Source organism: Spinacia oleracea, chromosome 2 (assembly GCF_020520425.1).
Source record: "Spinacia oleracea cultivar Varoflay chromosome 2, BTI_SOV_V1, whole genome shotgun sequence".
NCBI classification, from domain to species: domain Eukaryota; kingdom Viridiplantae; phylum Streptophyta; class Magnoliopsida; order Caryophyllales; family Amaranthaceae; genus Spinacia; species Spinacia oleracea.
In genome coordinates, this window is record NC_079488.1 from 3,492,890 (window position 1) to 3,511,798 (window position 18,909).

The following is an 18,909-nucleotide window of genomic DNA, read 5'->3' on the forward strand; positions in this document are numbered from 1 at the left end:
TAGTATATAGAGAGAGACAAGACATTCCACAAATTCAAGAAAATTGGCATAAAATCCATCAAAAATGTGTTTAATAAATCCATCCAAAAATACTCACTGTAAACAGTTCATCAAGCCAAAAATAACTTGGGTTTGGACCATATGATATTATCATGTCATTTTCCCTTTTTAACACAAACGAAAAAGGATTAATACTTTGATGCCTCCAGCTCAACGGTCAACATTTTTTTATCAAGCCCATTAATTCTCTATATCCTCCAAATACTCTTAGTATGTTTATACTCCGTAATACCGTATGTTCTCTATCATACCGTCTAACGCTTACAAATTACGTAGTACATAATTATTAAATTATGTTCAGTAGTTTGTCAACTGAGTAAAAATTGAGCGGCAGGATATTTGATGGGACTGTTTACTAAAATATGAAAATATGAAATGATTTTTTACAAAAATTTGTATTAATACTAAATTTATTACTTTATAAATACTACAATTATTGTTGATAATTTTTATCAAAAAAAAAAAAAAATACACCTTTGATAACTTATGTGTATGTATGTATTAGTCTGGATCAACAACTTATCTGAAATACGAAGTAATATGAAAACTTAATAGCATAAGTTGAAATAAGACCCTTAGCTATATTTGGTTCTGGTAGGATTGACGGCATGTTATGTTATTTTCACCGTATTCTTGTTGCTTATTAAAACAAAACCTGAAAAATCAGGTTAGAACTGACCAAAAAAAGCTAAAAGCATTACAAACCAAACCAGACCAGACCTGACTAGAAAAAAACAAAAAACACTCACCTAAAACATTCAAACCATATCAGACCAGACTGAGCAAACCAAAAACTAGAACATATCAGACCATATCAGGTGCAGAGAACAAGGCATTTGTTCAGTTAAGTTTCCTTCCAGCTCTATCTGTGATGGTTTAAGTTCGGGTCGGATCATTCGAGTACGGGTAAAATTTTCCGGTTATAGAAAGATGTAGGGCTGTCAAATCGAGTCATCGGTCTGTTACGAATTGAGTATTCTCGATTCGGGTACAACCGTATAATGTTTGTGCAGTATCAATACACTCGTGCGGTTGAATGTGTGAAGCTATTATTTTCGCGATCATTTCGGGTCAGTTTATGACAAACCTAAAGAGAAGTGCACATCAGTGTTAGTTTATTACTCCGTATTATTACGGAATACGGAGTATTAAGACGTCATATTAGTTCTTTTTACGAAAGCAGGAATTATAAGAAAGAAAAATTACAAAAAGGCGTCGGTGAGAGATAAAACCGCAAGGATCTTCGGAGTTGTAGAGAGAGAAAGAAAGAGAGAGTGTTAGAGAGAGAAAGTTGAGAAACAGAGAAAATTTAGAGGTATTTCTATATAATATAGATCAAAGCTTGAGGTCTGAATTTCTCCAAACTCCATCAACAACAAAAGAGGAGAGAGAAAGTGGTGCAAAGTTTTGGGGTGGCACCAATTTGAAGCGGCTTTCAGAGCCCCCCAAAAAAAATTCAATTGAAAAATAAATAAACAAATAAAATGGGGGAATTTTGCAGCACTGATTCAGTTTCCGTTGATATGGAAACTATTTATCTTGGTGGAAAGGTTTTAATTCTTGCTCTAATTCATCGAATTTCAAGCCCAATGTGCAATTTGATTCAATTTTATTTTTTTTGGGGGAAATTTTGGTTTTTGTTACTGTTCTTGAATTTCTGGGGTTTTAATATTGGTTTAACAGATCTTGTTGTAATTTTACTGGGTTTTTTTTAATTGGATTTCCCCCCCCAAATGCATTGAATTGTTTGATTGGAAAACCCCTAATTTAGAATTTTTTTCCCCTATGATTGGCAACATGATAGTGTAAGGAGTTGCAATTTTGTGATTGTTTCCAGCATTTTTGGAATTCTATGTCTGATAATTGGGTCTTTGAAATTCTTAATTTAGTGGTATTTGTGTAATTTTAATTCAATTTGTGTTGTTTAACTAGTATTCTACTTGAATTTTGCTAGGGTAGCTTTACCCTCTTGAATTGCTGCCTTTTCTTTCTTGTTTGTCATCTTGGGATAACTAAATGTGGTTGGTAATTATTGAAAATTCTTAATTTTGTTGTTGTAATTGTCAGTCTAATTACATTTGGAAAATGGGGTTGTTGTTCATAATTACTACCATTTTACTCTTAATAATACGCGTACAAAGGATGGAGGGAGTAATATTATGCTTGATGTTAGTACACAAGACACTAAACTGTCAATATTCTTGAATTTACATGATTTATGCTTATATTCCTATATGCTTTTGACTTTCTAAATAATTATTCATTTCAGTAAATGTTTTCCCCCCTGAAAACTTATTGTCAGCTTTTTGTAGAATCTGTCATCATCACTTTTATTCTCCTCTTTTACTTTTTTTAATTGGCAAAGTAAAGTATTTTTTTTCTTTTTTTGTAGTTGTTGGGTTAGAACTTGAAGTAAAGCATCATATGGTTTGAATTAGATTCTTAGCCTCTTATAGAAGGGATTGAAGTTGTATAGATTTATTTTTGTTTCTGGAAAGAAGTCAGAGAATTAGTTGCAATATTGCACATGGCAAGCTACTTTTTTTGTTGAAATTCTATCTGTTATTCCTCCTTTTGTTGTCTATCACATAACAAGAAGCTATGGATATTGCTTTACTTTATTCATTTTTAATGGAAGTAATAACATGACAAATCATCTCTTTTGACTTTATCTAAGTGTCATTTTTTTGGCAATAAGATCATAGATTATGCATTTTTCTGTAGTGAGTTTCTGGCGATTAGTTCCGTTTACTGAATTGAGATGCTGATATCTTATCGTTCTTCCACGTTCTATGAGTTTTTTTTTCTGCTTTTTAATGATGTATTATGTCAATTTTTGATTGCAGGAATACCACGTACAAACAGGCTGTGGCCCTGTGTCTGTCATTGTTTATGGAGATAAAGACAAGCCAGCATTGGTTACATATCCTGATTTAGCTTTAAATCGTAAGTGATATTGATGAATTCTCATTTTTAACTTGAAGTTATTGGTAACGATAGTATCATTGTAATGACGGGATTTGCACAACCTAGAACATAAAGTTGTTTGCTGCTATCTTAACATGCAAGTTGTGAACTGATACTGATCATGTATTGTTGTGATATAAGGAACTGGTAAAGATTCACAAACTGAGTATCATGATTTAAGTTCAAGCATGGGTGTTCTTCAAGGTCGGATGGGTAGTTGTTCAGTTTTACTATTACGAATAGTCTTTGAAGTTGAATTTCATGATTTATACTCTTTTTTTCTCTCTCTTTCTTCTTACATTTTAATTTAATTCGTAAGAATCATAACTCTCATTTCCTGCCTTTGGTACTATTTGACTAATTCCTTGTGACTACTGAACAGAAATGTCTTGTTTCCAAGGATTATTCTTTTTTCCTGAGGCCGCTTCTTTGCTGCTCCACAACTTTTGCATTTACCATATTAGCCCTCCTGGACACGAGGTCTGTAAATCTTCGTATATGGGTTCCTTTATCTTTTTCTTTATTGGTCTTCTTTTTTCTGAAATCTTTCTTTTTTCTGCTCTATTTAGACGACTTTGTTCAATTATTCACATTTACCTTATGAAACTCTTGTCAAGAGTTCTTGCAGTTGGGAGCTGCTGCTTTATGTCCAGATAAACCTGTGCCATCAACAGAAGATTTAGCCGATCAGGTCCTTGAGGTTCTCAACTTTTTTGGGTAAGCTAGGGTCAAATGGGATTCAATTCATTTTGTTTGTTTAGGATCTTTTACCAAAGTGACTACTCTTACAATTTTAATTACCAAAATGACTATTTTAAAAGTCTATTTTCCAAACTAGCTAAAATTTATTTACCAAAATGACTATTTTAAAAATCTATTTTCCAAACTAGCTATATTTTATATAGTGAACCGGTTTTTTGGGGTTTCTTAATTCATCTTTTATTTTTATCTACTTTATACTCCTAATTGATTTTTTTTCCTTTTTTCCTGTAAATAATTTAAAATCATGCTCCTGATATTGTAATTTCGGTACATACACCATAGTAGTAAATTCAAATACAAACAAAAGCAAGAGTGTGTGTGTCTCAACTGATATTTTATCATTGGTGCTGTTTCTTGTAACTATTTAGTTTTTTTTTTGACAATGGTAACTATTTAGTTGCTTTATGTTAGTTAATTCTGACAGCAATTTTCCTTGTTTAGGCTTGGTGCAGTAATGTGCATGGGGGTAACCGCAGGAGCTTACATACTTACCCAATTTGCTGTATGTTGTTTTTAATTCCTTACCCAATTTGCTGTATATTGTTTTTAATTCCTTAATGTGTTTGAATAAGTTCTTTAGCTGATTGGCTAATTGACAAAGGTTATTGGTGTTACAGCTGAAGTACAAAGAGCGTGTTGTTGGTTTGATACTTGTTTCACCTCTGTGCAAAGGACCTTCATGGACTGAATGGTTGTACAATAAGGTCCTTTTCCTTTCTCTGTCCTATACTATATTTTCCACAGAAAAAAAATTGTGTCCTTATGTACTGTATTATAAATTCTGAATCTGTTAATTTATCGATTAATATAGGTTTTGTCGAATTTGCTTTACTTTTACGGGATATGTGGCTTGGTCAAGGAGTGTTTGCTGAAGCGCTACTTCAGTAAGGTAGTACTTAACTTTTTAGGTTCTCGTTTACACCAGTAATTGCCTTTGTGGTAGTTTGTTTTGAACTTTTACTATATACAGGAAGTTCGTGGCAGTGCAGAACTCCCGGAATCAGACATAGTTCAAGCATGCAGGAGGGTTAGTGTTAATTATTTTTATTTTTTTTTGGAAAATATGTTCTTTCTTTTTCTAGTGCATTTTTTCTTGTTTTCCCCTCTAATTGGACCATGACGCGTTAACTGACTGCTTATCGCTTCAGTTGTTGGATGAGAGGCAAAGCATCAATGTTTTACGGTTTCTTGAGACAATGAATGGGTAAGTTCTATTGCAAGAGTTTGCATTTCAAGTTCCCACCTTTTATTAATTAATTTATTATACACTTTTCTTTTTTTGCATATTTTTAATCCTTTTGTTTTCCTGTTTTGTTTAAACAAGCAGAAGACCCGACATTAGCGAAGGATTGAAAAAACTAAGATGTCGGACACTGATTTTTGTTGGGGATGAATCTTCTTTTCACGCAGAAGCTCTTCACATGATTTCAAAACTAGATAAAAGATGCAGTGCATTGGTTGAGGTATGTGCATGGAACTAAGTTCACTTGAAACTCGCTTTCATTGTGGTTAACCTAGTTTGATGAGTCTTTCATTTCAAGATTATCTAATTTTGGTAGATTGCATGAACATTTTCTGTCCATTTAGGAATCAGTTAAGCTGGTCATTTGTGATGTAGATGTTGTTCATCTTTCCCTTCATTATCCGCCAAGGATGTTGCTTACATGGGGTTGATGTGTTGGTAGGTACAAGCTTGTGGATCAATGGTGACGGAGGAGCAACCCCATGCGATGCTGATACCATTGGAATTCTTCCTCATGGGATACGGATTCTACCGGCCATCTCAGCTAAGTGGAAGCCCAAGAAGCCCGTTAAGCCCATCGTGCATTTCCCCGGAGTTGCTTTCTCCGGAAAGCATGGGGTTGAAGCTGAAACCGATAAAGACTCGCATTTCTTTGCAGTCATAGCAATGGGTGATGAACTGATGATGTAATGTAAAAGATGTATTTTTACCAGCAATTTCCACTCTTTTTCTGTTGTAATTTTTATCATAATTTTTTGGAATCGCGATTCGCGAAAGGAAGGGTGGTGGGTTGGAAGATTTGTAGATATGTAATGTAGGATTGTTTTTGATAGAAAAAGGGACATTTTATTTTAGGGAGGGAATCGATCATTCATTCATTTGTAGTCTGTCATTCATAAAACGACCGGACATTGGTTATTTGCTTGTAAATTCTTAGAACACCTTTGTTGATGATGAGCAATTAATAATGAAAAGAGCATATTTATGTATTTTTTCTGTCCCAAATTAGTTTTTTCACTTTTTATTTTCATTCGTGTCAAATTAGTTTTTACCTTCTATTTCCATTCGTCAATTGGATAATTTTTCAACTTCTAGTGTCCAACCGATCACTTAGGCTTTGTTCTCTTCACCTTATTCTTATTGCTTATTAGATCAGATTAGAAAAATTAGAGCAGATCAGAAAAAGCAAAATTACTTATATAAAATATTCAAATCATACCAAAAATTAAAAAAAAATCAAACCAGATCAGGTGAAGAAAACAAGGCCTAATCTCCTATTAGTGTTATAATGGTGAATCGTCAAACAAAAGGTGCCAATAATCTGATCCTATAAGTTAGTTGGAAAATCACTTCCAAATTCCACAGAATAGTTCAAAGTTTATAGGCTGGTGTCAAATACTCAACCGGTAAACTTGCTATATTAGGCTGAAATATGACAACAGAAATTTGAGTTTTACCAAATAAACAAGCAACATTCCCACCAATTTAGCTAAGCTTCCATGTGTATCATTTTTTAGCTTTTCTTTCACAACTTTGCTTATTTTTATTCAAGATCTAAAGTTAAATCTTCACCACCTACACTAAATATTATTACCTCCATTCTTGAATACTTGCAACAGTTTGACTTTTGAACTATTCATACATTAATTTTGACTATATTTTCTTATTAAAAAATTATATGTTATTGTGTATTATGTAGTTGGATTAACCTAATGCATTTCTTTTTAAAATATCAACTTTTTAAATAGTTTTTAAAAATATAAAATTACTATAATTATAGTCAATAGTGCAGACCATCGGACGTCAGATAAGACAGATCAAGCAAAGCAACCGCAGGAAGTACCTATTGAAAGTACCACAAGTCCTCAAGAACCGCGCAGACCCTTAGGTCTGCGGGGCAACGACCTGCTAGACGACAACATAGATACGTCGTTAAGCAAAAGGACAAACAAACAAGTACATCACTAGCGTACACGCGGCAACATCTGAATAGGCCAAAGTACTGAATAGTACGCCTATAAATACTGCCGTCCCCATTCATTTGCGGACACGTTCAATACAAGTACAATTCTTAACCCTCTCTACTTTCTCTCTCTAGAACATTATCTCATTTGCTGACTTAGGCATCGGAGGGGGTTTCCTCGGTTAAACCCCCGAGGTTAGCTTACGTTCGTTCTGTCTGACAGGGCAGCATCACCAAGCAGGGCTCCTCCAGTTCCATACCCGGAACAAGTGGCGCTAGAAGGAGGGGAAACCCAGACCTTGCTTCTGAAAGACCTACCCTCTCACGCAATGACCGAGTCAAGCGAACCGATAATCCAGCAGATAGAACCACCCACCTCAAAAAACAACCAGAGAACCACAAATGTACCCTTGTTCGGCATGCCTCAGAGTCTTGGTCCTCCAAGAGAGACACCACAACCCAGAGCTATGGCAACCCCTAGCCAGGGCCAGGGTATCCCAATTCCAACCAGTGCTTCACTAGCACGATTGGGGGCACAGTTCTCACCCGACCAGATGCGCACAGCAATAGAAGTCCTGACATTCCTTACTCAAACAACCCCACAAGCCCAGGTCATGAGAACAGCCCCAGAGGTTGAGGTTGAGCAGAGGAGAAAACGTCCCAGACCCCAGCATAGTCCGAATGTTTGGAGGAGGAATCTTCAGCAGGACATGGAAGGGGCTGATAATCAAGAGTATGAAGCAGAGAGTATCACACCAAGCAGAGCTCAACCCCGGGCAAGGACTGAACAAGCACCCAGTCAAAGACACCACTCCATGTCAGGTATGCCCAATCCCATCCGAGCAGTAGTTAAACCTGATAATTCTCCCTTCTGCGATGAAATACTCTCTGAAGGAATGGAAAAGATAAAAATGCCCACCTGCAAATACTCCGGAAAGACAGACCCAACGAATCACCTCTCTGCCTTTGGGGGACACATGATGCTATATACCAACACAGACTCTATGTGGTGTAAGGTCTTTCCTTCCACTCTAGAGGGGATGGCACAGAGCTGGTTTGGTAAAATACCCAAAGGCACCATAACATCTTTCCGGCAGCTAGCTATCTTGTTTCGCACCCAATACGTGGCAAACATTGCCAGAGAAAGGATGACAGGGGAGCTGATGTCAGTCATCCAGGGGCCTCAGGAATCTCTGAGGGAATACATATCCAGATTCAATATGGAGGCGTCAAATATACCCAAGTTGCAGCAAGAGGTAGCAGTCCTGGCCATGATGACTGGTCTGCGGGATGGAGAGTTCAAGAGTTATCTGGGCAGAAAATCATTCACAACCCTGGCAGAGGTACTGGGAAAGGCGAATGAATTTATAAAGAGTGAAGAAATTGGCAGAGCAACCTCACGTCGATATGTGGCAAGTGAGAACAATTACGGTAGTCAGAGCAAGAAAGAGCCATACAAAAAAGAATACTCAGACAGAAGAGAAAACCCACAGCCAAGAAGAGACTGGCAGGGACCAGGCAGAGGCAAAGGTAACGAGTTTAAAACTGAGAAAAGGGGGAAGTTTAATGAGTATACCCCCTTAGTGGCATCCAGAACTCAAATTTTTGCCATCAGCAAAGAAGACGAGAAGTGGCAGAGACCTCCCAAAATGTACAACAAGTACAGGGACCCAAAAAAGTACTGTGACTTTCACAGAGACCATGGCCACCTCACAGAAGAGTGCACTCATTTGAAGGATAATATCGAAGATCTGATCCGGAGGGGATACTTGACTCAATTCAAAGCAAAAAGCTCGTATAGCAGGACCTATGAGAACAGAGATAATGATAATAGGTCCGACAATAAGAAGGCGGAACCCAAGCAGAGCTACCCAGCAGACCAAAAGAGAATGGGCGACATCTTGGTCATAACAGGAGGGCCAGTTTACGCGGGAACCACTGTTAGCGGGGCCAAGGCCAGTGTGAGCGAATTCAAACACCAGGTTAATTACCATAATTCTGGCAGGTGGCCCGCCCCTCCAAAAATCCCGCAGTGCACTTTCACAGAGGAGGACTGTAAAGGCATAATATACCCCCATGACGACCCCATGGTACTAGCCCTGAATGTAGCAAACAGAAAAATCCACCGTATTCTGATAGACGGAGGTAGCTCTGCGAACATCTTATTCTGGCCTGCTTTCCAAGAGTTGCAAATTGATGAGAAATATGTAAAACCAGTCAATTACCCAGTAATCGGATTCACAGGAGCCACAGTGATACCAGAGGGGATAGTCAGTTTGCCGGTGCAGATTGGCCAAGGGAAGGATATCAAGGATATCATGGTAGACTTCATGATTGTGAAAGTCCCCGCAGCCTACAACGTCATTCTTGGCAGACCATTCATCCATGACGCAGGGGCTGTAGTCTCCACTTATCACCTTACCATGATGTATACGACAAATGATGGCCGCTCAGCCAAGGTAAAAGGCAGTCAGGAGCAGGCCAAGAAGTGCTACCACACTGCGCTAAAACAACCACCCAGACCCCCACCACTGGCAGAAGAAGAACTTCCCCAATCTCGAAAAAGAAAGAGAGCAGAGCGCAAAAAAGACAAGTTGTTAAGCATGGAAAACTTCGAGCATCGGGAGGAAGGTCTGTTGGAACCTACGCCAACTGACGAAACTGAGGAGATAGAATTAGAGGAAGGGTTGACAGACCGGACGGTTCGAATTGGCACAGACGTAGACCTATCCCTCAGAGTGAACCTCATCGGTCTGCTGAGAGAGCACGCAGACATATTTGCTTTCTCAGCGGACGAAATGCCAGGGATTGACCCCAGTGTTATGGTCCATAGACTGAATGTCAGCAGAGAAGTTAGGCCAGTGAAACAGAAGAAAAGAAATTTTTCGACAGAGAAGAATGTGGCCATCCAAGAAGAAATCAACAAATTGCTAGCAGCCAAGTTCATAGAAGAGTGCGATTACCCAGAATGGCTGGCTAACGTTGTGATGGTAAAGAAAGCAAACGGTCAATGGAGGATGTGTGTAGACTTCACGGACCTAAACAAGGCCTGTCCGAAAGACTGTTACCCATTGCCCAGAATAGACCAGCTGGTTGATTCCACCAGTGGACACGCTCTCTTGAGTTTCATGGATGCATTTTCCGGCTACCATCAGATCAGTTTACTCGAATCAGATCGTAAGAAAGCTGCTTTCATCACAGACGCTGGAGTTTATAACTACAAAGCTATGCCATTCGGCCTGAAAAATGCGGGTGCAACCTACCAAAAGCTTGTAGATAAGATATTCGCACAACAAAAGGGCCGGAATGTGGAAGTATATGTGGATGATTCCATAGTCAAGAGCAAAAAAGAGGCCAATCACATCGCAGACCTGCGAGAAACATTTGCTACGTTGAGACAGTACGGCATGAAACTAAACCCAAAGAAATGTGTGTTCGGTGTTAAGTCAGGAAAGTTCCTGGGATTTCTGGTCAGTGAAAGGGGAATAGATGCCAACCCAGAGAAGGTGGAGGCCATACTCAACTTGCCAGAGCCAAAGAACATACGAGATGTGCAGAGATTAACGGGAAAGATGGCAGCACTCACTCGTTTTATCAGTAAATCCGCAGATAGATCCCTCCCATTTTTTCAGGTACTGAAAGGCAACAAAACATTCAAGTGGGAAGCAGAGCAAAAAAAGGCATTCGCAGAGGTAAAGAATCACCTAAAGAGCCTCCCAACAATAGCCAGACCAGAAGTAGGAGATGTTTTGCAGTTGTACATCTCGGCCTCCAAAAAGACTGTAGCAGCAGCCTTAATAGTGGAAAAGGACAAAGCCCAACAACCAGTATATTTCGTCAGTCACATTCTCAACCCCGCAGAGCAGAGGTACCCACTGATCGAAAAAATGGCCTTCGCAATTATGATAGCTGCCAGGAAGCTGAAACCATACTTCGACGCTCACAAGGTACAAGTATTGACAAATCAGCCTTTGGAGAAATCATTGCGAAGGCTGGATACCTCAGGCAGATTGCTGAAATGGGCGGTAGAACTCTCAGAGTACGATATTGAATACAGGCCAAGAACGGCCATAAAGGCACAGGCATTAGCAGACTTCATAGCTGAGGCATCGTACGAAGAAGAAGAAGAACCTCTGGGGACCTGGCAGATATATGTAGATGGCTCAGCCGCAGTAACAGGGTCAGGAGCAGGCATTATAATGACTTCACCAGAAGGTAATGTTTTTGAATATGCCATAAAGTTCAAATTCAAAGCCTCAAATAATGAAGCAGAGTACGAAGCAGCGATCGCAGGCATTCAAATGTGCAAGGCAGCGGATGCTAAGAAAATCGTGTTGAAAACAGATTCCCAATTAGTGGCCAGTCAGTATAAAGGCGAGTATGAAGCTCGAGAACCGTCCATGCAGAGGTATCTGGCACTGATGAAAGAAGCAGTAGCCCAGTTGGAAAGCTTCGAGATCCAATTGGTCCCCAGGGCAGAGAATAGCCAAGCAGATGCTCTCTCAAAATTAGCAAGCTCTTCGCTGCAAGACCTGGAAAGAATAGTGATGGTGGAAGTACAGGAAGAGAAGAGTATCGATAAGAGACCCATGGTAAATGCCATCAGCACAGAGCCTCAGTGGTACGACAGTATAGTATCATACAAGCTTGGCAGGGGTCTCCCCACAGCAGAGCCAGAACAGAAGAAGATAAAGCGAAATGAGCACTGGTTTGTGATCTACCAGGGCAGATTGTACAAAAAATCCTTCTCCCTACCCCTGCTGAGATGCGTCTCAACGGAGGAATCACAGAGAATCATTGAAGAAATTCATGAGGGCATATGCGGTAATCATATTGGGGGTAGAACACTAGCTTTGAAAGCCCTCAGGGCAGGGTACTATTGGCCAACTATGGTGAGTGACTCGCAATCATACGTGAAGAAATGCGACAAATGCCAAAAGTTCGCTCCAGTAATCAATCAGCCCTCAAATGATCTGCAACCAATCGTCAATCCCATACCATTCGCTCAGTGGGGAATGGACATCCTGGGTCCGTTTACAGCCGCGAGTGGAGGAAGAAGATACCTGATCGTGGCAGTGGATTATTTCACCAAATGGATAGAAGCAGAGCCCACAAAAAGCATAACAGCGAAACGAATGAAAGACTTCATCTGGAGAAACATCATCACAAGATTTGGCATCCCAGAAAGTTTGGTCTTTGATCACGGGACACAATTCGATTGCACACCGGTAAAAGATTATTGCGCAGAGCTAAGAATCAAATTTGCTTACGCATCAGTATGCCACCCACAGAGCAATGGACAGGCCGAGGCGGCGAACAAACAGATCCTTGGAGCTCTGCGAAAGAAAATAGAGGATTTTAAGGGTGCATGGGCAGACCTCATACCAGAAATTTTGTGGTCCAATAGAACAACTGAGAAGGAGGCGACAGGAGAAAGTCCCTACAAGTTAGCCTTTGGAACAGAAGCAGTATTACCGGTGGAGGTTGGCCTGCCCAGTTTCAGAGTGCAGTACTATGATGAAAGCACTAATGAACAACTCATGAGGGAATCGTTAGACCTTCTGCCAGAGGTAAGGTTGCTAGCAGAGCTGAGGCTCACAGCAAACAAAGAGAGAATGAGCAGAGCTTACAATAAAAGAGTCAAGCACAGGCCTATGCATGTGGGAGACCTGGTACTTAGACGAACAGCAGCTACAGGAAAGGGCAAGGCAGAGGGGAAATTCACTGCAAATTGGGAAGGACCATACCAGATCACAAGGGAGATAGCCCCTGGCTCATATCATCTTATGACAATGGATGGAAAAGAGCTAAAGAATAGTTGGAACGCCAACATGCTCAAAAAATACTATGTTTAGTACAGATGACCTATATAATGATAAGGCAGGATAAGCCAAAATTATCCCTCTTTGTACTCCTTCTTACAGAATACATATAATAAAATGAGCTTGGCGGTTCCAAGAAAAGATAAAGTAATAAGCAAAGCACGACGTAACTTAGAAATACGTCATGATACACACATTCAACAGATGACTTGACTTGATCACTCAAGTCAGCTGAAGAACAGTGTCATGATGAATTTCTAAGTTAGAATATCGCAGAGCAATTTCTGAGTTTTGCCTTGGCTAGAACCAAGACAATTCAAAATTGGAAACAGCCCAAAAGGCTAGTTAGAATATCGCAGAGCAATTTCTGAGTTTTGCCTTGGCTAGAACCAAGACAATTCAAAATTGGAAACAGCCCAAAAGGCTAGTTAGAATATCGCAGAGCAATTTCCGAGTTTTGCCTTGGCTAGAACCAAGACAATTCAAAATTGGAAGCAGCCCAAAAAGCCTATTTAAAATACGCAAAGCAATGTCCGAGTTCTTGCCTTGACCAAAGCCAAAGCAATTCAAGGTTGAAGGTAGCTCAAAAGGCTAGCTAGAATACCGCACAAATGTCACAGAGCAGTCCCTAAGTTTGCCTTGGCAAAAGCCAAGACAATTCAGAAGGAGAGATAATAATAAAACATGCTATAAAGCTTGACTTTGATCAAGGCTAGAACTTCCAAAAGACAAACAAGATATCAAAAATTGGCTAAGTACCTAGAAAAAACACGCATATCAAATGCCGGCGGCTATACCTTCATTAAAAACCAAGGAAACAAATAAAGTACAGCCCTACAAAATGGCTCTGGGCAGTAAATACACCAGCCCAGCTCAAGAATATCTGAGAAGAAAGGCAGAAATGAACTAACTGTAAATTGTTCCAAAAACAGAATGGCACAAACGCCACCACCCAACAGGGCAAACCCTAAATAATATTGTCTAAAAAACTAAACTATTACATAACAGGCCCAGTCACACAAGAAGAACAGGGGGATAGCCGCCACACCCATTATTCGTCATTGCCTGCAACATCATCTTCATCTGAGAAAGGCAAATCTCCAGGGTGAATGTTCTCGACGCAGAAGTCGGGCACATCACTAGGCTCTACGGCATGACCCTCAGCAGCTTCAGCCTCCCGCAGTTCTTTAAGAATGGTAAGGTGTAGGCCAGCAAGCCAGTCCTCTTCGATTAAACTCCAATCAAACTGCGGATATTTGTGCTTGATTATGAGAGAGGCCGCTTTCCACCCGCCATCATACCTCTGCGTTAGAAGGGCATACTGAGCGTCAGAGCGACAAAATTCTCGCACAGCAGCAGCCACCTCCTTCTGCACAGAAAGGCGAAGTTCTGCCAGCTCATCAGCATGCCTCTGCTCAACAAAGCTTAGCTGCTCCGCCAAATCCTCAGTGCGTTTCCTCTCCGCCTCCACCTCCGCCTGAGCTTTAGCTAAATTCTCCCCAGTTAGACGCAGAGCTACAACCTCACTAGCCAAGTTGTCTCTTTCGACGGATATCGTCTGAACATTGGCATTGGCAATAGTGAGGGAGGAGGATGCTCTTTCATTTTCCAAAGTCAGGTCTCGGATCTGCTTGTCCTTTTCTTCAAGAAGAGCAAGATGTTCATCATGCTTCCTCTGATAGAAAAAAAAGAAGTCACAGAGCTCCTTCACAGCAACCCCAGCCTGCAAGTAATAAAAAAAAATGGCTAAGTACAAAAACATGCAAAAAATGGCTAAGTACAAAAACATGCAAAAAATAGCTAAGTACAAAAACATGCAAAAAATGGCTAAGTATAAAAACAGCATAGATTCAAAAGCTTCTTACCTCTAGCACTTTCTGGCAGGCATTAGCCCCAGGGGTGTAAACACGCTCAAGGGGGCGGTCAGCTGGCAGTGTTAACCCCTTCAGCATCCGGTATGCCAACGTTCCGCCTTTCTCTGGGAAGCTGGCATACAAAGACTCGTTAGCTCTAACATCCCAGTGAGGAGCGAAGATGTCATCGCTAATCGGCGCAGGGGAGAAACAGGCAGCCAACTCAGGGTTCACCGCAGGGCGAACATCAATGGCCTCCTTCTCCAAAAATTCCCCGTTCCTAATATTCACAAAAGCAGGAACAGAGGACTCAGGCAACCTCAGTTGCTCCTCCAAGTAAGCAGCAAGAGCAGCAGATGAAGTAGGAAGAGAAGCGGTGCTCTGGTTAGCAGGGGCAGAAGCTTGGGCCTGCTCCTGCGAGCGAGAACTCTCCCCAGTGCAAATGCGCTTACCTGGGCGCTGCACAAAAGGGACGTCCTGCTCCTCGGCCACAATCTCCACCTGCTCGGAGATAGAGGAATTCACAACTTGGTCAGGATGAGCAGATTGCAATTGGTCTGCAGCAGTTCGCGTAACGTCAACAGAAACGCTTTCCGTCTCAGGACGAGGCCGACGTTGGCCCGCAATATTACCTCCTCCCCGTGTGGTCTGACCACGCCGAGCAGAGGCAGATATAGAAGGGGTAGCCCGAGAAACAGGGGCAGAACGTGGCGTCGAGGTGCTCGCCCCAGCGGTTATTCCTGCAGAGCCCCCCCCCTGCTAATGCGGCTAGCCACAGAGCCCCCACCTCTAGCAGTACGACTAGCAGCAGAACTCCCCCCTCGAACAGTGCGTCGAGAGCTTGCTCTGCGCCCGCCAACAACATCAGCTATGGTACGATAAGCATTGGCGGGGTCTTCAGCTGGCTCGTTAGTCTGAGGGGTTCCATCAACAGCTAAACCCAAGGAGCTCATATCAAGGTGTTGACGACCTAGCAGGACAAGGAAACATAAGAAGATGTTATTTAAACCCAGGGAGCTCATATCAAGGGAGTCTAAAAAAAAAAAAAAAAAAAAAAAAAAAAAAAAAAAAAAAAAAAAAAAAAAAAAAAAAAAAAAAAAAATGTACCATGAGGATGAGTGTTGCACAAGTGCATAGCGGAAAGAACATCATTCCGCAGAATATACATCGACTGAGGCAGCCAATTCTTAGGGGCACGACCGACGTCCTTTCCGTTCGCGTCGCGCTTAATCACTGAGTCGAACCACTCATAAGCAGCATCCTCCAAGTTATGACCAACCAAAACCTCCACACCCTCCATCTTGCCATTTGGAGGAACAAAGCTACGAGGCAAAGGAAAGTCAGCGGGAACTCGAAGCCAGAAGAATCGACCTTTCCAATCCCTCTGCCCAGTAGGGTTGCCCAAGCAGGTCATTTTGCCTCGAGCAGTGTAAGTGGTAAACCAACCAATGCTCCCTTCCTTATTATCACTGCTTCGAATACAGTGCAGTCGTTTGCACAAAGAGAGAGTCTCAGGGAAGCCTTTGAAACGCACCACCCACAAGTAGCAGACCAAAGTCCGTATAGCAAACGGATGAAGCTGCGCCAGGCAAACATTAAAAGCCTTCAAAAATTTGGCCAAGGTTGGATCCAAGGGAAAGCGCAGCCCAAAGTCCAGATGATATGAATACAACCCAATATGACCAGGGGGAGGAGCAGTAATACGAGCATCATCTGCGGGGACAACCAGCTCGTATCCAGGGGGAAAAGCATAAAGCTCCCTTCCAACACCAGGATAATCATGTTGACGAGCTGCTTTGAGCCAATCCACATCCGGCGCAGCGTTTAAGGGACCATATGAAACTTCAGGAGCTAAATAACTCTCAGTGGAGCCAACGGGCAGATCTTCCTCAACATACAACGGAAACGGTCGGAGAAGCCCCACCTCCTCGAGAATAGGATTCTCAGGATGATGCCCTGCGTCGCCGCAACCACTGCTAGGACCACTTGCCATCGGAGAACGTCTGCGGTAAACATGCAACGACCCATCAGTACTCCCAATAAAAGGCCCGTCTAGTTGATCAAAACTGTCCAACCAAGCTACTTCGGCCAGGGGTTGGATGTCTAGCCCAATAGGGGCATTAAGGGGAGGGTTCAATCGAACCGCACTGGCCAAATGTTCATGGCGCAGTTCTCTAAGACGTTGACGAAGGGCAGGAGTAGGCCCTGACACAACAGGCGTAGCCCTGCCAGCGACGGGGGACACACCCCCAGAGGAAGACCCACTGGAGATAGATATCACCGCAGGCTCAGAACGAGGGATAACATCATGCATAGACTTAGTTCTATTCTCTGCTACTGTCCTAGCCTCTTCATCAGAGGGTAAAGAGACAGAGGAAGGGGAAGAAGGAGAATATGGCTCGGAGGAATCGCTCATATACCCAGGGCTACTAGGGTTGGCACTATCAGAGGTATCAGACATGTTGACTGAAAGAAAAAAGAAGAAAGAAAGAAGAATAAACAAAGGGTAGAAGGAGAAAAGTCAAGGCAAAACGACAGAGAAAAAAGAGCAAAACGACACAAAAATATACATGCAATGTAAAAATAAATAAAAAAAAAAAAAAAAAAAAAAAAAACAGAAGAGAAAAGGAAGAAGAAGACGAAAAACTCCAAGAAACGCAGAAATGGCGAAGCAAAAAAAAAAAAAAAAAAACACAAACACTCCCACATTTCATTCAAAGAACACATACCACAAAAAACCCACAAAAATTACTAAAACAGTTGAATGTACATGCAAAACCAAAGAATGCAGCAAAGAAAAAGCAAAAGAATTACCTGGAAAAGAGAAGGGCGAAGAAAAAGGTTCAACAATGGCGGACTAGAAACCCTCGAAGAAAAACACGAACCCAGAAAATCTCGACAATTTCAGAAGAAAACACCACCACCAGCGGATGCGAAATCACCAGAATAATACGAAAACACAAGAAAGCAAAGAACTTGGAGTTAGAGTGCTCGGGAAATGGCGAAATTAAGTTCAAAGCAAAGTAAAGTTAGAGGAGAGTAAGAAAATGAAGAAGGTAAGAAAGAGGAGAGAGAAAAAGAAAGTAACTGAAACCCGTATTTAAAAGGAGAATTAAACGGCCAAGATTTGAAGACCCTTCAAGTCACCTACCTGGATGAAGGACACGTGGGGCGCAATAAACCATGACGGTTTATTTTCCTTCCAAATGCTAACTACAGTAAAACCACGATGGTTTAAAAAAAAAAAAAAAAAAAAAAAAAAAAAAAAAAAAAAAAAACGTACAGACAATCGCGCAAGTTACGACCGGAAAGAGCAGGTCTAACTCCAAGTAGTCAGCCCTACTCTTGGGGACTAGTTATACAGGATGCAGCCAAAGGACACTGAAAGAGCAGGTCTAACTCCAAGTAGTCAGCCCTACTCTTGGGGACTAGTTGTACGGAGTAGAAGTGACCTAGCAGATCATTCATGTCACAGCAGACCATCGGACGTCAGATAAGACAGATCAAGCAAAGCAACCGCAGGAAGTACCTATTGAAAGTACCACAAGTCCTCAAGAACCGCGCAGACCCTTAGGTCTGCGGGGCAACGACCTGCTAGACGACAACATAGATACGTCGTTAAGCAAAAGGACAAACAAACAAGTACATCACTAGCGTACACGCGGCAACATCTGAATAGGCCAAAGTACTGAATAGTACGCCTATAAATACTGCCGTCCCCATTCATTTGCGGACACGTTCAATACAAGTACAATTCTTAACCCTCTCTACTTTCTCTCTCTAGAACATTATCTCATTTGCTGACTTAGGCATCGGAGGGGGTTTCCTCGGTTAAACCCCCGAGGTTAGCTTACGTTCGTTCTGTCTGACAGGGCAGCATCACCAAGCAGGGCTCCTCCAGTTCCATACCCGGAACATTAGTCAAATTGTTGCAAATATTATAAACGGGAATTACTCAGTAAAATGTAGGTCCCAAAAGTTAATTTGGATGAAGTAATATTGTAACCTTTGAAATGAATGCAAAATTTAGGTTCCTTAAATTTTGTTTTTTGAAAATTTCCCTTTTTGGGTTTATCTGGAATATTGATCATCATATTTCACATGGAAGGCAGTAATAAGGAGTATGAATGTGCGTTGTCATTGTTGTCCTTTTTGGCAAAGCCGTGATTGGTGTTCATGGATTTATTTCTTTTTTATTTCTTTTGAGGGAGAATTTATTTGGTAGCCACCAATCATTTG

At 41.3% G+C, this 18,909-nt stretch overlaps 1 protein-coding gene across 2 annotated transcripts; it reads left to right on the forward strand.

Moving 5' to 3' along the window:
* The first annotated feature begins 1,278 nt into the window (after window positions 1-1,278).
* Window positions 1,279-6,021, forward strand: LOC110778546 (protein NDL1). Of its 2 annotated transcripts, none has more exons than XM_021983097.2 (11): window positions 1,279-1,610; window positions 2,907-3,006; window positions 3,410-3,507; window positions 3,656-3,744; window positions 4,231-4,291; window positions 4,407-4,493; window positions 4,601-4,678; window positions 4,760-4,816; window positions 4,938-4,993; window positions 5,117-5,252; window positions 5,475-6,021. In XM_021983097.2, the coding sequence occupies exons 1-11, from the start codon at window positions 1,545-1,547 to the stop codon at window positions 5,694-5,696; spliced, it is 1,050 nt and encodes a 349-aa protein (XP_021838789.1). In that variant the 5' UTR covers window positions 1,279-1,544; the 3' UTR covers window positions 5,697-6,021. The 2 variants fall into 2 exon arrangements, with proteins under 2 accessions (XP_021838789.1, XP_056692372.1); XM_056836394.1 differs by lacking the exon at window positions 1,279-1,610 and adding an exon at window positions 2,537-2,590.
* Window positions 6,022-18,909: the final 12,888 nt, after the last annotated feature.